Source organism: Oncorhynchus tshawytscha, linkage group LG14 (genome assembly GCF_018296145.1).
Source record: "Oncorhynchus tshawytscha isolate Ot180627B linkage group LG14, Otsh_v2.0, whole genome shotgun sequence".
Taxonomy (NCBI): Eukaryota; Metazoa; Chordata; class Actinopteri; order Salmoniformes; family Salmonidae; genus Oncorhynchus; species Oncorhynchus tshawytscha.
The window spans coordinates 57,555,326-57,574,543 of record NC_056442.1 but is presented as its reverse complement, the minus strand read 5'-3'; the positions used below and the strand labels follow the sequence as shown (position 1 = coordinate 57,574,543).

Here is a 19,218-nt window from a genome sequence, read left to right as displayed (position 1 = left end):
GGTCTGTTAATGCCCCCTAACCCTGGGTGTGTTTGGTCTGGTAATGCCCCTAACCCTGGGTGATATCGGTCTGGTAACGCCCCTAACCCTGGGTGATATCGGTCTGGTAACCCCCTAACCCTGGGTGTGTTTGGTCTGGTAACGCCCCTAACCCTGGGTGTGTTTGGTCTGGTAACGCCCCCCTAACCCTGGGTGATATCGGTCTGGTAACGCCCCTAACCCTGGGTGATATCGGTCTGGTAACCCCCTAACCCTGGGTGATATCGGTCTGGTAACCCCCTAACCCTGGGTGATATCGGTCTGGTAACCCCCGGTCTGGTAACCCTGGGTGATATCGGTCTGGTAACGCCCCTAACCCTGGGGGTGTTTGGTCTGGTAACCCCCTAACCCTGGGTGATATCGGTCTGGTAACCCCCTAACCCTGGGTGATATCGGTCTGGTAACCCCCTAACCCTGGGTGTGTTTGGTCTGGTAACGCCCCTATCCCTGGGTGATATCGGTCTGGTAACGCCCCTAACCCTGGGTGTGTTTGGTCTGGTAACCCCCTAACCCTGGGGGTGTTTGGTCTGGTAACCCCCCTAATCCTGGGTGTGTTTGGTCTGGTAACCCCCCTAACCCTGGGGGTGTTTGGTCTGGTAACCCCCCTAACCCTGGGGGTGTTTGGTCTGGTCTGTATGTGAAGACCTTTTGTCAGCTGTGTTTCTGTCATTGTTTTCTCCACATCTGGACAATCTTTCCATCTTGTACTTTTTAAAATTCAATATCAGAAGTTAGAGTTGTGATAGATTAGTTAGTCTGCAGTACTGTAAAACTACTAATACTAATAGTAATATACTGTACATCAAACTACTACCACTACTAATAATAATAATAAACTGTACATCTGTCTCTCTGTTCTCCTCAGATATTATCCGACTCCACTCTGAACCATCTCTCCTTCTACATCACTGACCTGCCTCCCCCTCCTCTTTCCCCCTCATCCTCCCTTCTCCTTCCCCCTCATCCTCCCTCCTCTTCCCCCCTCTCCGCCTCTTCCTCCCTCCTCCCCCCTCATCCTCCCTCCTCCCCCATCCTCACTCCTCCCCCCCCTCATCCTCCCTCCTTCCCCTCATCCTCCCTCCTCCTTCCCCCTCATCCTCCCCCTTCCCCCTCCTCCTCCCTCCTTCCCCCATCCTCACTCCTCCCCCACCTCCCCTCTCATCCTCTCTCCTTCCCCCATCCTCACTCCTTCATCTCATCCTCATCTTCTCTCCTCCTCATCCCCCCACCCTCACTCCTCCATCTTCTCCTCATCCCCCATCCTCATTCCTCCTCATCCCCCATCCTCACTCCTCCATCTCCTCCTCATCCCCACTCCTCCATCTCCTCCTCAACCCCATCCTCACTAATCCATCTCCTCCTCATCCCCATCCTCACTAATCCATCTCTTCCTCATCCCTATCCTCACTCCTCCATCTCCTCCTCATCCCCCCATCCTCACTAATCCATCTCCTCCTCAACCCCATCCTTACTAATCCATCTCCTCCTCATCCTCTCTCCTCCCCCATCGTCATCCTCACTCCTCCTCACTCCTCCATCCTCTCTCCTCCTCATCCCCCCCATCCTCACTAATCCATCTCCTCCTCAACCCCATCCTTACTAATCCATCTCCTCCTCATCCTCTCTCCTCCCCCATCGTCATCCTCACTCCTCCTCACTCCACCATCCTCACTCCTCCTCACTCCTCCATCCTCAATCCTCCTCACTCCACCATCCTCACTCCTCCATCCTCACTCCTCCTCACTCCACCATCCTCACTCCTCCATCCTCACTCCTCCATTCTCACTCCTCACTCCTCCTCACTCCTCCATCCTCACTCCTCCTCACTCCTCCATCCTCACTCCTCCTCACTCCTCCATCCTCACTCCTCCATCCTCACTCCTCCTCACTCCTCCATCCTCACTCCTCCATCCTCACTCCTCCTCCTCACTCCTCCATCCTCACTCCTCTCCTTCCTCAAATAATCTGCATTTAATTGGTGTTCAACAAAAAGAGAGAAAGAGAGAGAGTGGAACATACAGCCAATAGGACACAGTGTGTCTGACATGTGACAGGGGATTGTAGAATAGCAGCCAATAGGACACAGTTTGTCTGACATGTGACAGGGGATTGTAGAATAGCAGCCAATAGGACACAGTGTGTCTGACATGTGACAGGGGATTGTAGAATAGCAGCCAATAGGACACAGTTTGTCTGACATGTGACAGGGGATTGTAGAATAGCAGCCAATAGGACACAGTGTGTCTGACATGTGACAGGGGATTGTAGAATAGCAGCCAATAGGACACAGTGTGTCTGACAGGTGACAGGGGATTGTAGAATAGCAGCATATAGGACACAGTGTATCTGAATCACAATGTAACACTGTGTGAGACTGAAAGCCTTGATTCCCAAACAGATGCTGTCCCTTAGATGCACTGACAGGATTAGACTACATCCCTACCTACCTAGTCACCCGGCTGGCCAGTCAGTCAGCCAGTCGGTCTGTCTCTCTCTCTCTCTCTCTCTCTCTCTCTCTCTCTCTCTCTCTCTCTCTCTCTCTCTCTCTCTCTCTCTCTCTCTCTCTCTCTCTCTCTCTCTCTCTCTCTGAGGAGCATGTTTATACTGCCAAAGCAAGTGAAATAAACAATAAAAAGTGAATGTGATACTATGTGTATATACGGTGTTGTAGCGATGTGCAAATAAACTAACAAACAAAAAAATGTCCTGTCACTGTCAACTGAGAGGGGGGTCCAAATCAAAAGTAACAGTCAGTATCTGGTGTGGCCACCAGCTGCATTAAGTACTACAGTGCATCGCCTCCTCATGGACTGCACCAGATTTGCCAGTTCTTGCTGTGAGATGTTACCCCACTCTTCCACCAAGGCACCTGCAAGTTCCCAGACATTGTTTGGGGGGAATGGCCCTAGCCCTCACCCTCCGATCCAACAGGTCCCAGACGTCAGGCAGAACACTGACAGTCCTGTCTTGCAGGAAATCACGCACAGAACGAGCGTGATTGCGTGGTTCCCATGTGGTACCCTTCCTGCAGGCTCATCCTGACATAACTGGTGGCATTGTCATGCTGGAGAGTTATGTCAGGATGAGCCTGCAGGAAGGGTACCACATGGGAACCACGCAATCAGCTGGGGCGGCAGGGTAGCCTAGTGGTTAGAGCGTTGGGCTAGTAACCGAAAGGTTGCAAGTTCAAATCCCCGAGCTGGCAAGGTACAAATCTGTCGTTCTGTCCCTGAACAAGGCACTTCCTAGGCCGTCATTGAAAGTAAGAATTTGTTCTTAACTGACTTGCCTAGTTAAAGAAAGGCAATGACAACAAGGTCAGTCCGATGATGCTGTGACACACCGCCCCAGACCATGACGGACCCTACACCTCCAAATCGATCCCACTCCAGAGCACAGGCCTCAGCGATACTGTGCAGGTGTTGTTACACATTTTCAGAGTCAGTAGAAAGGCCTCTTTAGTGTCCTAAGTTTTCATAACTGTGACCTTAATTGCCTACCGTCTGTAAGCTGTTAGTGTCTTAAGGAGGTGCATGTTCATTAATTGTTTATGCTTCATTGAACAAGCATGGGAAACAGTGTTTAAACCCTTTACAATGAAGATCTGTGAAGTTATTTGGATTTTTACGAATTATCTTTGAACGACAGGGTCCTGAAAAAGGGACGTTTATTTTTTTTGCTGAGTTTAGGTAAAGTATAAAAGGGAAAATAAATTAACATGGGTTGTATTTACAATGGTGTTGAGCTTCACTGGTTGCCCTTTTCTTATGGCAACAGGTCACAAATCAGACAGACACCACCCACACACACTGACCCAGACCCCAACCACACACCGACCCAAACACCAACCACACGCTGACCCAGACAGCAACCACACGCTGACCAGACAAGAGAAATCTGGTAGAATTGCTTTCCACTAAATGGGAGAGTGAACATGGTGCCAGCGCTCGGTGCGTCATAATTCGCTCCTGAATTAGGTTACATTATATTATACCTAGCCTGCTCTGAATTAGGTTACATTTGTAACGTTCTTTGCTTCACGGAAACATGGCTCACTGGAGAGACGCTAAGAAACAAACATCTTTCTGGTAAGAAGAGGGGCGGGGGCGTATGCTTCATGGTTAACATGACGTGGTGTGATCATAACAATATACAGGTACTCAAGTCCTTCTGTTCACCTGATTTAGAATTCCTCACAATCAAATGTCGACCGCATTATCTACCAAGGGAATTCTCTTCGATTATAATCACAGCCGTATATATTCCCCCCCAAGCAGACACATCGATGGCTCTGAACAAACTTTATTTGACTCTTTGCAAACTGGAATCCATTTATCCGGAGGCTGCATTCATTGTAGCTGGGGATTTTAACAAGGCTAATCTGAAAACAAGACTCCCTAAATTTTATCAGCATATTGATTGCGCAACCAGGGGTGGAAAAACCTTGGATCACTGCTATTCTAACTTCCGCGACGCATATAAGGCCCTGCCCCGCCCTCCTTTCGGAAAAGCTGACCACGACTCCATTTTGTTGATCCCTGCCTACAGACAGAAACTAAAACAAGAAGCTCCCACGCTGAGGTCTGTTCAATGCTGGTCCGACCAATCTGATTCCACACTCCAAGACTGCTTCCATCACGTGGACTGGGATATGTTTCGTATTGCGTCAGACAACAACATTGACGAATAAGCTGATTCGGTGAGCGAGTTCATTAGAACGTGCGTTGAAGATGTCGTTCCCATAGCAACGATTAAAACATTCCCAAACCAGAAACCGTGGATTGATGGCAGCATTCGTGTGAAACTGAAAGCCCGAACCATTGCTTTTAATCAGGGCAAGGTGACCGGAAACATGACCGAATACAAACAGTGTAATTATTCCCTCAGCAAGGCAATCAAACAAGCTAAGCGTCAGTATAGAGACAAAGTAGAATCTCAATTCAACGGCTCAGACACAAGAGGTATGTGGCAGGGTCTACAGTCAATCACGGATTACAAAAAGAAAACCAGCCCGGTCACGGACCTGGATGTCTTGCTCCCAGGCAGACTAAATAACTTTTTTGCCCGCTTTGAGGACAATACAGTACCACTGACACGGCCTGCAACTAAAACATGCGGACTCTCCTTCACTGCAGCCGACGTGAGGAAAACATTTAAACGTGTCAACCCTCGCAAGGCTGCAGGCCCAGACGGCATCCCCAGCTGCGCCCTCAGAGCATGCGCAGACCAGCTGGCTGGTGTGTTTACGGACATATACAATCAATCCCTATCCCAGTCTGTTGTTCCCACATGCTTCAAGAGGGCCACCAGAGGGTTAAATAAAGTTCGTTCAGAGCCATCGATGTGTCTGCTTGGGGGGGGATATATACGGCTGTGATTATAATCAAAGAGAATTCTCTTGGTAGATAATGCGGTCTACATTTGATTGTGAGGAATTCTAAATCAGGTGAACAGAAGGATTTGAGTTCCTGTATGTTTCTTTCATCACACCATGTCACGTTAGTCATAAGGCATACGCCCCCGCCCCTCTTCTTACCAGAAAGATGTTTGTTTCTGTCGGCGCGATGCGTGGAGAAACCTGTTGGCTGCACCGCCTCGGATAGCGTCTCTCCAGTGAGCCATGTTTCCGTGAAGCAAAGAACGTTACAGTCTCTGATGTCCCTCTGGAATGCTACCCTTGCTCGGATTTCATCAACCTTGTTGTCAAGAGACTGGACATTGGCAAGAAGAATGCTAGGGAGTGGTGCACGGTGTGCCCGTCTCCGGAGTCTGACCAGAAGACCGCCTCGTTTCCCTCTTTTTCGGAGTCGTTTTTTTGGGTCGCTGCATGGAATCCACTCCGTTGTCCTGTTTGTAAGGCAGAACACAGGATCCGCGTCGCGAAAAACATATTCTTGGTCGTACTGATGGTGAGTTGACGCTGATCTTATATTCAGTAGTTCTTCTCGACTGTATGTAATGAAACCTAAGATGACCTGGGGTACTAATGTAAGAAATAACACGTAAAAAACAAAAAACTGCATAGTTTCCTAGGAACGCGAAGCGAGGCGGCCATCTCTGTCGGTAGGGGTAGAGGTAGTGGTAGAGGTAGGGGTAGAGGTGGTGGTAGAGGTAGAGGTAGGGGTGGAGGTAGAGGTAGAGGTGGTTTGACCTTGATAGAGCCTGGGCAGAGAGCCTGGGCAGAGAGCCTGGGCAGAGAGTGCTTCCCAATCGGAGCCACTTCACCATATGCATCCGTCATCTGGACGTTCCAACATGAGAATAGGTACTGTACGTACTGCAGACATCAGACCGCTCTACGACTTCTACTACAGAAACAACCCCCAGCTCCTACTGTCCAGAAACAACCCCCAGCTCCTACTGTCCAGAAACAACCCCCAGCCCCTACTGTCCAGAAACAACCCCCAGCCCCTACTGTCCAGAAACAACCCCCAGCCCCTACTGTCCAGAACCAACCCCAGGCCCTACTGTCCAGAACTAACCCCTAGTCCCTACTGTCCAGAACCAACCCCTAGCCCCTACTCTCCAGAACCAACCACTAGTCCCTACTGTCCAGAAACAACCCCAACCCCCAGCCCCTACTGTCCAGAAACAACCCCAGGCCCTACTGTCCAGAAACAACCCCCAGCCCCTACTGTCCAGAACCAACCCCTAGCCCCTACCGTCCAGAACCAACCTCTAGCCCCTACTGTCCAGAAACAACCCCCAGCCCCTACTGTCCAGAACCAACCTCTAGCCCCTACTGTCCAGAAACAACCCCCAGCCCCTACTGTCCAGAAACAACCCCCAGGCCCTACTGTCCAGAACCAACCCCAGCCCCTACTGTCCAGAAACAACCCCCAGGCCCTACTGTCCAGAAACAACCCCCAGCCCCTACTGTCCAGAACCAACCCCTAGCCCCTACCATCCAGAACCAACCCCTAGCCCCTACTGTCCAGAACCAACCCCTAGTCCCTACTGTCCAGAAACAACCCCCAGCCCCTACTGTCCAGAAACAACCTCTAGCCCCTACTGTCCAGAACCAACCCCTACTGTCCAGAGTCTAGACACTGAGAGGAACTGATGACAGTGACTGACTGAGCTACTATAATACCCATGGCCTGTCCAGAAACAACCCCCAGCCCCTACTGTCCAGAGTCTAGACATGTGTGAAGATCTGAGAGGGATTGATGGGTGGTGACATGGTGAGAGCTCCACCTTACCCTCTGAAAGTTTTGGTGGAAGGTTGTTTGTATTGCTATACACCTGTCCAATTGTCTCAGATCTCCACAAGTGTCTAGGGGTTGGATTTCAGGGTTGTTTCTGGACAGGACCCCAAAACCCTTCATTCCATTGCTGTACACACACACACACACACACACACATATTTTCACAGGTGTAAACTGGACACACCTACTGCACCCTATCAGGCTGATCAGACAGGTCTGGGTAGCTGGAGATATGCTGTAAACAGTGAATGACTTATATTTAGTCTATTATTCACACCAATGACGGCCTACCCCCGCCAAACCCTCCTCTAACCCGGACGACGCTGGGCCAATTGTGCGCCTCCCTTATGGGACTCCTGATCACAGCCGGTGGTGACACAGCCCGGGATCCAACCAGGGTCTGTAGTGACACCTCTAGCAATGCGATGCAGTGCCTAAGACCGCTGCGCCACACAATACACGCTTCTTATTTCTTATACAGGAATGGAGAAATCTTACCGTGGTCATCAGACTGTTAAACAGCCACCACTAACATTGAGTGGCTGCTGCCAACACACTGACACTGACACTGACTCAACTCCAGCCACTTTAATGATGTAAAATGATGTAAAATATATCACTAGCCACTTTAAACAATGCTACTTAATATAATGTTTACATACCCTACATTATTTATCTCATATGCATACGTATATACTGTACTCTATATCATCGACTGCATCCTTATGTAATACATGTATTACTAGCCACTTAACTATGCCACTTGGTTTACATACTCATCTCATATGTATATACTGTACTCGATATCATCTACTGCATCTTGCCTATGCCGCTCTGTACCATCACTCATTCATATATCTTTATGTACATATTCTTTATCCCCTTACACTTGTGTCTATAAGGTAGTAGTTTTGGAATTGTTAGTTAGATTACTCGTTGGTTATTACTGCATGGTCGGAACTAGAAGCACAAGCATTTCGCTACACTCACATTAACATCTGCTAACCATGTGTATGTGACAAATACAATTTGATTTGAATTAATTGATAATAGATTAATAGAATGGAGTTAGAAGGGTGACCTCCTACTTTGAAAAGACAGGAAGGACTACTTCGAAAGGACAGGAAGTGTTGAATGGGCACTTGACTAGGTATTTCCACATTTAACCCCACCCACATGTGAATGCCGAAATATCAAGTAGATTTTTTTTGGTTTCGTATGAAAAAAATAAACAAACAAAAAAGACAGTTTTCAAGTTGCTCCGTTTTTACACGGAAAACAGGTGATCAAAACATACACCGACCGCCATCTTACCTCAGGAACTTTACCTCAGGAACTTTACCTCAGCAATCTTACATCAGCAATCTTACCTCAGCATTCTTACCTCAGCATTCTTACCTCAGCATTCTTACCTCAAGAACTTTACCTCAGCAATCTTACCTCAGGAACTTTACCTCAGCAATCTTACCTCAGGAACTTTACCTCAGCAATCTTACCTCAGCAATCTTACCTCAGGAACTTTACCTCAGCAATCTTATCTCAGGAATCGTACGTCAGCAATCTTACCTCAGGAACTTTACCTCAGCAATCTTACCTCAGTAACTTTACCTCAGCAATCTTACCTCAGGAACTTTACCTCAGCAATCTTACCTCAGGAATCTTACCTCAGGAATCTTACTTCAGCAATCTTACCTCAGGAGCTTTACCTCAGCAATCTTATCTCAGGAATCGTACGTCAGCAATCTTACCTCAGGAACTTTACCTCAGCAATCTTATCTCAGGAATCGTACGTCAGCAATCTTACCTCAGGAACTTTACCTCAGCAATCTTACCTCAGGAACTTTACCTCAGCAATCTTACCTCAGGAACTTTACCTCAGGAATCTTACCTCAGGAATCTTACCTCAGGAACTTTACCTCAGCAATCTTACCTCAGCAACCTTACCTCAGCAACCTTACCTCAGCAACCTTACCTCAGGAATCTTGATTTAATGTTGTCCATGAAGTAGGATAATTATCTTGACTGCAGTAGTGAACATAGACACCAAAATGTTCTGTTAATCCTCCAGATCAGCATTAGTTATCGCACTTTGGCTGTTACAAGCTCTTTATAACTTGACTGTCATATAGAAAATCCTTCTCTGAATCAGCTGATGTTGCTTGATAATGTCCCCTTTTAACTAAACAGCTAGACATCAAACACGCATCAAATAACTATTATGGATAATTATTGAAGAACTACTTTATTTACATCAATTTTATTTTATTAATCAAGTTCAAGTTACTCTTTCTGTTAAAAAGCATAGGATTTTGTAATCACATACAGTACATTGTTTTGGATATGTGTGCCCATGAAAACTGTTTTCACACTGTAACATTAGAAGATACTAAATGTTATGAGGTCACAGTCCACTTCCCAGATCTCCACACTAAAAAGAGTCTGACAAGCAATATCCAATAATTTCCCAGGATCAAGGTCAATGTGTAATTCAATTGTTAAAATGCTTTGTATATGAAATAACAACAAACAGCAGTATCATCAATATAATAGGGTTTTGTGTTACACAATATTTCTCAAATCCATGAAAGACGTTAAACACAGGTTTTGATTCAACTCATGAATTATATTGAATGTATCTATGTTCCCCCTTTAACTTCGTAATGTATTCACCTGAAATTAAATGGCAAATCATTATTAATGACTTAGTAACCGCTCCAAACAGTTCACTACAAGAAATGCTCGTTGGTGCATTAGTTTATAGAATGACCCACTGGTACCCTAGTTTATAGAAAGACCCACTGGTACCCTAGTTTATAGAATGACCCACTGGTACCCTAGTTTATAGAATGACCCACTGGTACCCTAGTTTATAGAAAGACCCACTGGGACCCTAGTTTATTGAGACCCACTGGTACCCTAGTTTATAGAAAGACCCACTGGTACCCTAGTTTATAGAAAGACCCACTGGGACCCTAGTTTATTGAGACCCACTGGGACCCTAGTTTATAGAATGACCCACTGGGACCCTAGTTTATAGAAAGACCCACTGGGACCCTAGTTTATTGAGACCCACTGGGACCCTAGTTTATAGAGACCCACTGGGACCCTAGTTTATAGAAAGACCCACTGGGACCCTAGTTTATAGAGACCTACTGGGATCCTAGTTTATAGAGACCCACTGGTACCCTAGTTTATAGAGACCCATTGGGACCCTGGTTTATAGAATGACCCACTGGGACCCTAGTTTATAGAATGACCCACTGGGACCCCAGTTTATAGAAAGACCCACTGGGACTTCCCTAGTTTATAGAAAGACCCACTGGGACCTAGTTTATAAAGACCCACTGGTACCCTAGTTTATAGAAAGACCCATTGGGACCCTGGTTTATAGAATGACCCACTGGTGCCTAGTTTATAGAATGACCCACTGGGACCCCAGTTTATAGAAAGACCCACTGGTTCCCTAGTTTATAGAGACCCACTGGGATCCTAGTTTATAGAGACCCACTGGTACCCTAGTTTATAGAGACCCATTGGGACCCTGGTTTATAGAATGACCCACTGGTGCCCTAGTTTATAGAATGACCCACTGGTACCCTAGTTTATAGAATGACCCACTGGTACCCTAGTTTATAGAATGACCCACTGGTACCCTAGACTTGCCTCATGCTAGACTGGCCAAATGCTAGACTGGTCCATGCTAGACTGGCCTTGGGGTAGACTGGCCCCGGGACAGACTGGCCCCATGCTAGACTGGCCCAATGCTAGATGGCCCCATGCTAGACTGACCCCGGGCTAGACTGACCTCGGGCTAGACTAGCCCTGGGCTAGACTTGCCCCATGCTAGACTGGCCTTGGGGTAGACTGGTCCCATACTAGACTGGTCCCATACTAGACTGGCCTTGGGGTAGACTGGTCCCATACTAGACTGGACCCATACTAGACTGGCCTTGGGGTAGACTGGTCCCATACTAGACTGGTCTCATACTAGACTGGCCTTGGGGTAGACTGGCCCCATGATGGACTGGCCCCAAGCTAGACTGGCCCCATGCTAGACTGACCTTGGGGTAGACTGGCCTATGCTAGACTGTCCCATGCTAGACCGGCCCCATGCTGGACCGGCCCCATGCCAGACTGGCCCCATGCTAGACTGGCCCCATGCTAGACTGGCCCCATGCTAGACCGGCCCCATGTTAGACCGGCCCCATGCTAAACTGGCCCCATGCTAAACTGGCCCCATGCTAGACTGGCCTTGGGGTAGACTGGCCCCATGCTAGACCGGCCCCATGCTAGACCTGCCCCATGCTAGAACTGGCCCCATGCTAGACTGGCCCCATGCTAGACTGGCCTTGGGGTAGACTGGCCCCATGCTAGACCGGTCCCATGCTAGACCGGCCCCATGCTAGTTTGGCCCCATGCTAGATTGGCCCCATGCTAGACTGGCCCCATGCTAGACTGCCCCATGCTAGACTGGTCCCATGCTAGACTGGCCCCATGCTAGACTGGCCCCATGCTAGACTGGCCTTGGGGTAGACTGGCCCCATGCTAGACCGGTCCCATGCTAGACCGGCCCCATGCTAGTTTGGCCCCATGCTAGATTGGCCCCATGCTAGACTGGCCCCATGCTAGACTGCCCCATGCTAGACTTGCTGGCCCCATGCTAGACTGGCCTTGGGGTAGACTGGCCCCATCCTAGACTGACCTTGGGGTAGACTGGCCCCATGCTAGACCGGCCCCATGTTAGACAGGCCCCATGCTAGACCGGCCCCATGCTAGACTGGCCCCATGCTAGACCGGCCCCATGCTAGACTGGCTTTGGGGTAGACTGGCCCCATGCTAGACCGGCCCCATGCTAGACTGGCCCCATGCTAGACTGGCCTTGGGGTAGACTGGCCCCATCCTAGACTGACCTTGGGGTAGACTGGCCCCATGCTAGACCGGCCCCATGCTAGACAGGCCCCATGCTAGACCGGCCCCATGCTAGACTGGCCTTGGGGTAGACTGGCCCCATGCTAGAATGGCCCCATGCTAGACTGGCCCCATGCTAGACCGGCCCCATGCTAGACCATGGTAGACCCAGGTGCTATCCCAGGGCTAAGGTTGGTGCTAGCCCTGCTAGACTGGCTCCATGCTAGTTTGGCCCCATGCTAGACCATGGTAGACCCAGGTGCTATCCCAGGGCTAAGGTTGGTGCTAGCCCTGCTAGACTGGCCCCATGCTAGTTTGGCCCCATGCTAAACCGGCCCCATGCTAAACCGGCCCCATTATAAGCAATAAGACATTGATTAACACATTATTTCCTCTTGCTTCTAGCCTAGCATTTGATTTCCAATAGTGATAGTTTTTTTATAAACTTTGGTTGTCTGCCTGTCCAAAACAATCTTTCACTTTTGAAATTCCATCCCTCCCCTGAACAGAGAATGTGAACTAATGAGACATTAACTTTTTTGACCGAATTCGAAATCACGCAACGTTATTTTCATGGATACAGTATATACAATTAAACGTCAATAGAACAGCTAGGACAACAGGGGGAAAGGGAGTGTTTGCCGCCCTTCTAGCTGTAGAATGTGTAGCTTTAGTTGGCTAAGAGAGAAGAAGTTAGCCAGCCTGCATACAGTAGGGTTTTTGTCCTCAGGTGGAAGGATGAAATAGTATGAATTTTACTTCTTAAAATACCGCGCAGAACACATTAGAGGATTCACAAGCGTCACCAGCATATGCTGATTAAGTGAAAGTGCCGCTTTTGTGATTGAACAGTAAGTATTCTAGGTATTGTTCGTGACCCTGTTTCACATTTGCTATTTTGGCACTGTGTTTCTGGGGCTAACCCCGAAAAGTCTGTGCTAACCCTGCTCCTGAGTAGGGCCAGCTAGCCGTGGACTAAGTTTGGTGCTAGCCGTGGACTAAGTTTGGTGCTAGTCCAATTTAGAATGTACAAGTGTGAACACTTGCTTAGCCTCAGGCTAAGGTTGGTGCTATCCCAGGGCTAAGGTTGGTGCCTGCCCTGGGCTAAGGTTGGTGCCATCCCTGGGCTAAGGTTGGTGCTAGCCCAGGGCTGAAGTTGGTGCTAGCCCAGGGCTGAAGTTGGTGCTAGCCCAGGGCTGAAGTTGGTGCTAGCCCAGGGCTGGAGTTGGTGCTAGCCCAGGGCTAAGGTTGGTGCTAGCCCTGGGCTGGCGTTGGTGCTAGCCCAGGGCTGAAGTTGGTGCTAGCCCAGGGCTGAAGTTGGTGCTAGCCCAGGGCTGAAGTTGGTGCTAGCCCAGGGCTGAAGTTGGTGCTAGCCCAGGGCTGAAGTTGGTGCTAGCACAGAGCTGAAGTTGGTGCTAGCCCAGAGCTGAAGTTGGTGCTAGCCCTGGGCTGGCGTTGGTGCTAGCCCTGGGCTGGCGTTGGTGCTAGCCCAGGGCTGAAGTTGGTGCTAGCCCAGAGCTAAGGTTGGTGCTAGCCCAGGGCTGAAGTTGGTGCTAGCCCAGGGCTGAAGTTGGTGCTAGCCCAGGGCTGAAGTTGGTGCTAGCCCAGGGCTGAAGTTGGTGCTAGCCCAGGGCTGAAGTTGGTGCTAGCCTAGGGCTGAAGTGGGTGCTAGCCCAGAGCTGAAGTTGGTGCTAGCCCAGAGCTAAGGTTGGTGCTAGCCCAGGGCTGAAGTTGGTGCTAGCCCAGGGATGAAGTTGGTGCTAGCCCAGGGCTGAAGTTGGTGCTAGCCCAGGGCTGAAGTTGGTGCTAGCCCAGAGCTGAAGTTGGTGCTAGCCCAGAGCTAAGGTTGGTGCTAGCCCAGGGCTGAAGTTGGTGCTAGCCCAGGGCTGAAGTTGGTGCTAGCCCTGGGCTGGCGTTGGTGCTAGCCCAGGGCTAAGGTTGGTGCTAGCCCAGGGCTAAGGTTGGTGCTAGCCCAGGGCTGAAGTTGGTGCTAGCCCAGGGCTGAAGTTGGTGCTAGCCCTGGGCTGGCGTTGGTGCTAGCCCAGGGCTAAGGTTGGTGCTAGCCCAGGGCTGAAGTTGGTGCTAGCCCAGGGCTGAAGTTGGTGCTAGCCCAGGGCTAAGGTTGGTGCTAGCCCAGGGCTAAGGTTGGTGCTAGCCCAGGGCTGAAGTTGGTGCTAGCCCAGGGCTAAGGTTGGTGCTAGCCCAGAGCTAAGGTTGGTGCTAGCCCAGAGCTAAGGTTGGTGCTAGCCCAGAGCTAAGGTTGGTGCTAGCCCAGGGCTGAAGTTGGTGCTAGCCCAGAGCTGAAGTTGGTGCTAGCCCAGAGCTAAGGTTGGTGCTAGCCCAGGGCTAAGGTTGGTGCTAGCCCAGGGCTGAAGGTTGGTGCTAGCCCAGAGCTAAGGTTGGTGCTAGCCCAGAGCTAAGGTTGGTGCTAGCCCAGGGCTAAGGTTGGTGCTAGCCCAGGGCTAAGGTTGGTGCTAGCCCAGAGGTAAGGTTGGTGCTAGCCCAGGGCTAAGGTTGGTGCTAGCCCAGGGCTGTTTTTTCTTACAGCTAATGCATTTACACTCACATACAAACATATCCACATCTCACTGTAACAGTGTCTCTCATAGTCCTCATGGTCCATCTCTCTCACCTCCGCACCCCTCTCTCTCTCCTTCCCTCTCTCTCTCTCTAGTTCTCAGATGTTGGGAAGGTGATTCTCTCTTTCTCTCCCTGTCTCTCTCTTTCCCACTCTCCGTCTCTCTCTCTCTCTTTCTCCTTCCCTCTCTCTTTCTCTCTGTCTCTCTCTAGTTCTCAGATGTTGGGAAGGTGATTCTCTCTCCTTTACTCTCTCACTCCTCTCACTCTTTCCCTCTGTCTCTCTCCTTCTCCATCTCTCTGTCATATGTTGGACAGGTGTTCCTCCTCTCTCTAGATGTTGGACAGGTGATTCTCCTCTCTAGATGTTGGACAGGTGATTCTCCTCTCTCTGTCAGATGTTGGACAGGTGATTCTCCGTCTCTCTGTCAGATGTTGGACAGGTGTTCCTCCTCTCTCTAGATGTTGGACAGGTGATTCTCCTCTCTAGATGTTGGACAGGTGTTTCTCCTCTCTCTGTCAGATGTTGGACAGGTGATTCTCCGTCTCTCTGTCAGATGTTGGACAGGTGGTTCTCCTCTCTAGATGTTGGACAGGTGATTCTCCTCTCTCTGTCATTTGTTGGACAGCCGATTCTCCTCTCTCTAGATGTTGGGCAGGTGATGATCTGTGTATCTGTGTTTGTTCTGTTTCTTGGTCTCTGGAGCAGGAGAGATGTTGTTGCTGGGGAGCTGAGGAAGGTACTGCGGCTGGAAGGACAGACAGACAGACAGACAGACAGACAGACAGACAGACAGACAGACAGACAGACAGACAACATTAGTTGGTACTGGGGTTTGAGAGATGACGAGGCAGAGAACATTCTTGCGTTACTACAGTTAACATGTTTTGCATTGACTGAAAAATACAGTTTTGGGGTTCAGTTTGCAAAATCAGGGGTTCTCAAATGTTTTGGGGTTCAGTTTGCAAGATCAGGGGTTCTCAAATGTTTTGGGGTTCAGTTTGCAAGATCAGGGGTTCTCAAACATTTTGGGGTTCAGTTTGCAAGATCAGGGGTTCTCAAACGTTTTGGGGTTCAGTTTACAAGATCAGGGGTTCTCAAACATTTTGGGGCTGGGGGCCCCATTTGTGATAGCACATTTGTCAGGGACCCCCTCATATTCAGAAAAATAGCATACAAGGAGTTTTACTATGACTTTGGCAGTGCACGGCTGTACGAACGGCTGTACGAACCAAGTCTTGGGCCCTGGGAAGGAACAATTTAAAGGCCTCAGCTATTTTATTTGTGTGCAGTTTTCAAGCTAACTTCCTGAAATTCTACAGATTTTTTAATGTGACAGAGAGATTTGTTGTTGTTGCAGCTTTAAACCTAATATCCTGCAATACAACAACAAAAATCCACAAGGCAGAGAGAAAACATTGTTAGCAGACAACAGGAACTACAGTGAATGGAGATAATGTCAATCTTCGTGGTCAATCTTCGTGAAAATAAAAATAATGGTTTTGAAGACAATCATGGTACCAATAATTGTTTCTATGGACAGTATGACCTTGAACTGATTTTTATTTTTTATTATCTGATAGATAATTGCACCCACCTGGTGTCCCAGGTCTAAATCAGTCCCTGATTAGAGGGGAATCACCCACCTGGTGTCCCAGGTCTAAATCAGTCCCTGATTAGAGGGGAATCACCCACCTGGTGTCCCAGGTCTAAATCCGTCCCTGATTAGAGGGGAATCACCCACCTGGTGTCCCAGGTCTAAATCAGTCCCTGATTAGAGGGGAATCACCCACCTGGTGTCCCAGGTCTAAATCAGTCCCTGATTAGAGGGGAATCACCCACCTGGTGTCCCAGGTCTAAATCAGGCCCTGATTAGAGGGGGATCACCCACCTGGTGTCCCAGGTCTAAATCAGGCCCTGATTAGAGGGGAATCACCCACCTGGTGTCCCAGGTCTAAATCAGTCCCTGATTAGAGGGGAATCACCCACCTGGTGTCCCAGGTCTAAATCAGTCCCTGATTAGAGGGGGAAAAGAAATAAATAAATAAAATGCAGTGGAACTGGTTTCAAGGTCCAGAGTTGAGTTTGAGGGCTATAGGCTATATCAGATATGTTTCTTCTCCTTTCTTCAAACAGGAAAATGTTGGCCTTTTATAAACACATTTCATGCAATTCTACTACATTTGAAATTACAGGGTACTCTGCTAACACTGTCAAACAGATCAATAAAAATGACATCATCTGATCCATATAAATCGGCCTACGAAAAGGGGAGATAAATACAACAGGACGTTCATCTAACCTGGAGGAGGAAGTTATTCTTATCCAAAAACAAACTAAAGTGGCACTGACCCAATGATAATGACAGTGAATATGCACACACACCGGGGATACGGCCGATGTTCTCCGCTGGTGAAAAGAAAGGCAAACGTTTTGATAACTAAAAGACAGATTGGAGTCTTTTCATTGTCATCTCTATACAGCAATAGCCATTGCTTCCCAAACTGTTTTTCCGCGATTATATTTTTAAACATTGCGATTTGCTTGGCTGGGTCTTTCTGCTTTTCACCAACAGTCACAACTCAACAATCATCTATTTCCAGTGGTGTCTAGTGGAGGAAAATTTTTGTATTTAATTTTTGTATTTCAACTTTGTTTAACCAGGTAGGCCAGTTGAGAACAAGTTCTCCTTTACAACTGTGACCTGGCCAAGATAAAGTGAAGCAGTTTGACAAAAAACACAGAGTTTCACATAAACAAACTAGCAATAAAGAGGCAAAATAATTACAATTTAGAATTAATACTGGAGTGATGGATGTGCAGATTATGATGCGCAAGTAGAGATACTGGAGTGCACAAGAGCAAGAGGGTAAGTAATAATATGGGGATGAGGTAGTTGGGTGGGCTATTTACAGATGGGCTGTGTACAGGTACAGTGATCAGTAAGCTGCTCTGACAGCTGATGCTTAAAGTTAGAGAGGGAGATATAAGACTCCAGCTTCAAAGATTTTAGCAATTCGTTCCAGTCATTGGCAGCAGAGAACTGGAAGGAAACGCGGCCAAAGGAGGAATTGGCTTTGGGGATGACCAGTGAGATATACCTGCTGGAGTGCGTGCTACGGTTGGGTGTTGCTATGGTGACCAGTGAGCAGAGATAAGTAAAGCGGGACTTATAGATGACCTGGAGCCAGTGGGTTTGGCGACGTATATGTAGCGAGGGCCAGCCATCGACAGCATACAGGTCGCAGTGGTGGGTAGTATATGGAGCTTTAGTGACAAAACGGATGGCACTGTGATAGACTACATCCAGTTTGCTGAGTAGAGTGTTGGGTGTTGACATCGCCGATTCAGTTTTATGAAGATATGTTTGGCAGCATAAGTGAAGGAGGCTTTGTTTGCGAAATAGGAAGCCAATTCTAGACTTAATTTTGGATTGGAGATGTTTAATATGAGTATGGAAGGAGAGTTTACAGTCTAGCCAGACACCTAGGTATTTGTAGTTGTCCACATATTCTACGTCAGAACCGTCCAGAGTAGTGATGCTACTCGGGCGGGAGGGTGCGGGCAGCGATCGGTTGAAGAGCATGTACCTAGTTGTACTAGCATTGAAAAGCAATTGGAGGCCACGGAAGGAGTGTTGTATGAAGCTTGTCTGGAGGTTAGTTAGCACAGTGTCCAAAGAAGGGCCAGAGGTATACAGAATGGTATACAGAATGGTGTCGTCTGCGTAGAGGTGGATCAGAGAATCACCAGCAGCAAGAGCGACATCATTGATATATACTGAGAAAAGAGTCTGTCCGAGAATTGAACCCTGTTGCACCCCCACAGAGACTGCCAGAGCTCCGGACAGCAGGCCCTCCGATTTGACACACTGAACTCTGAGAAGTAGTTGGTGAACAAGGCTAGGCAGTCATTTGAGAAACCAAGGCTGTTGAGTTTGCCGATAAGAATGCGGTGATTGACAGAGTCAAAAGCCTTGGCCAGGTCGTTGAAGATGGCTGTACAGTACTGTCTTTTATCGATGGCAGTTATGATATCGTTTAGGACCTTGAGCGTGGCTGAGGTGCATCCATGACCAGCTCGGAAACCAGATTACATAGTGGAGAAGGTACGGTGGAATTTGAAATGGTCGGTGATCTGTTTGTTAACTTGGCTGTCAAAGATTTTAGAAAGGCAGAGCAAGGTGGATTTAAGTCTATAACAGTTTGGGTCTAGAGTGTCTCCCCCTTTGAAGAGTGGGATGACCGCGGCAGCTTTCCAATCTTTGGGGATCTCTGACAATACGACAGAGAGGTTGAATAGGCTAGTAATAGGGGTTGCAACAATTTTGGCGGATAATTTTAGAAAGAGAGGGTCCAGATTGTCTAGCCCGGCCGATTTGTCGGGATCGGGATTTTGCAACTCTTTCAGAACATCAGCTGTGAGTGATGTAAAGGAGAAGCGAGGGGGGGTTGGGCAAGTTTCTGCAGGGTGTGCTGATGAAAT

General features: G+C 48.5%; 1 protein-coding gene and 1 long non-coding RNA gene across 2 annotated transcripts in view; both read right to left on the bottom strand.

Moving 5' to 3' along the window:
* Nucleotides 1–10,776: 10,776 nt before the first annotated feature.
* On the bottom strand, nucleotides 10,777–14,855 carry LOC121839300. Its single transcript, XR_006078886.1, has 2 exons — nucleotides 12,090–14,855; nucleotides 10,777–11,892 (listed from the first exon to the last, which is right to left on the bottom strand). It is a non-coding gene; the product is annotated as an uncharacterized LOC121839300 (long non-coding RNA).
* A 115-nt stretch (nucleotides 14,856–14,970) lies between these two features.
* LOC112239296 (cyclin-dependent kinase-like 1) overlaps nucleotides 14,971–19,218 on the bottom strand; it is a 34,330-nt gene continuing 30,082 nt past the window's right edge. The window contains exon 10 of the mRNA XM_042297732.1: nucleotides 14,971–15,481. Within this exon, the coding sequence (XP_042153666.1) occupies nucleotides 15,377–15,481 (105 nt within the window). The 3' untranslated portion in view covers nucleotides 14,971–15,376. The remainder of the gene's footprint in view (nucleotides 15,482–19,218) is intronic.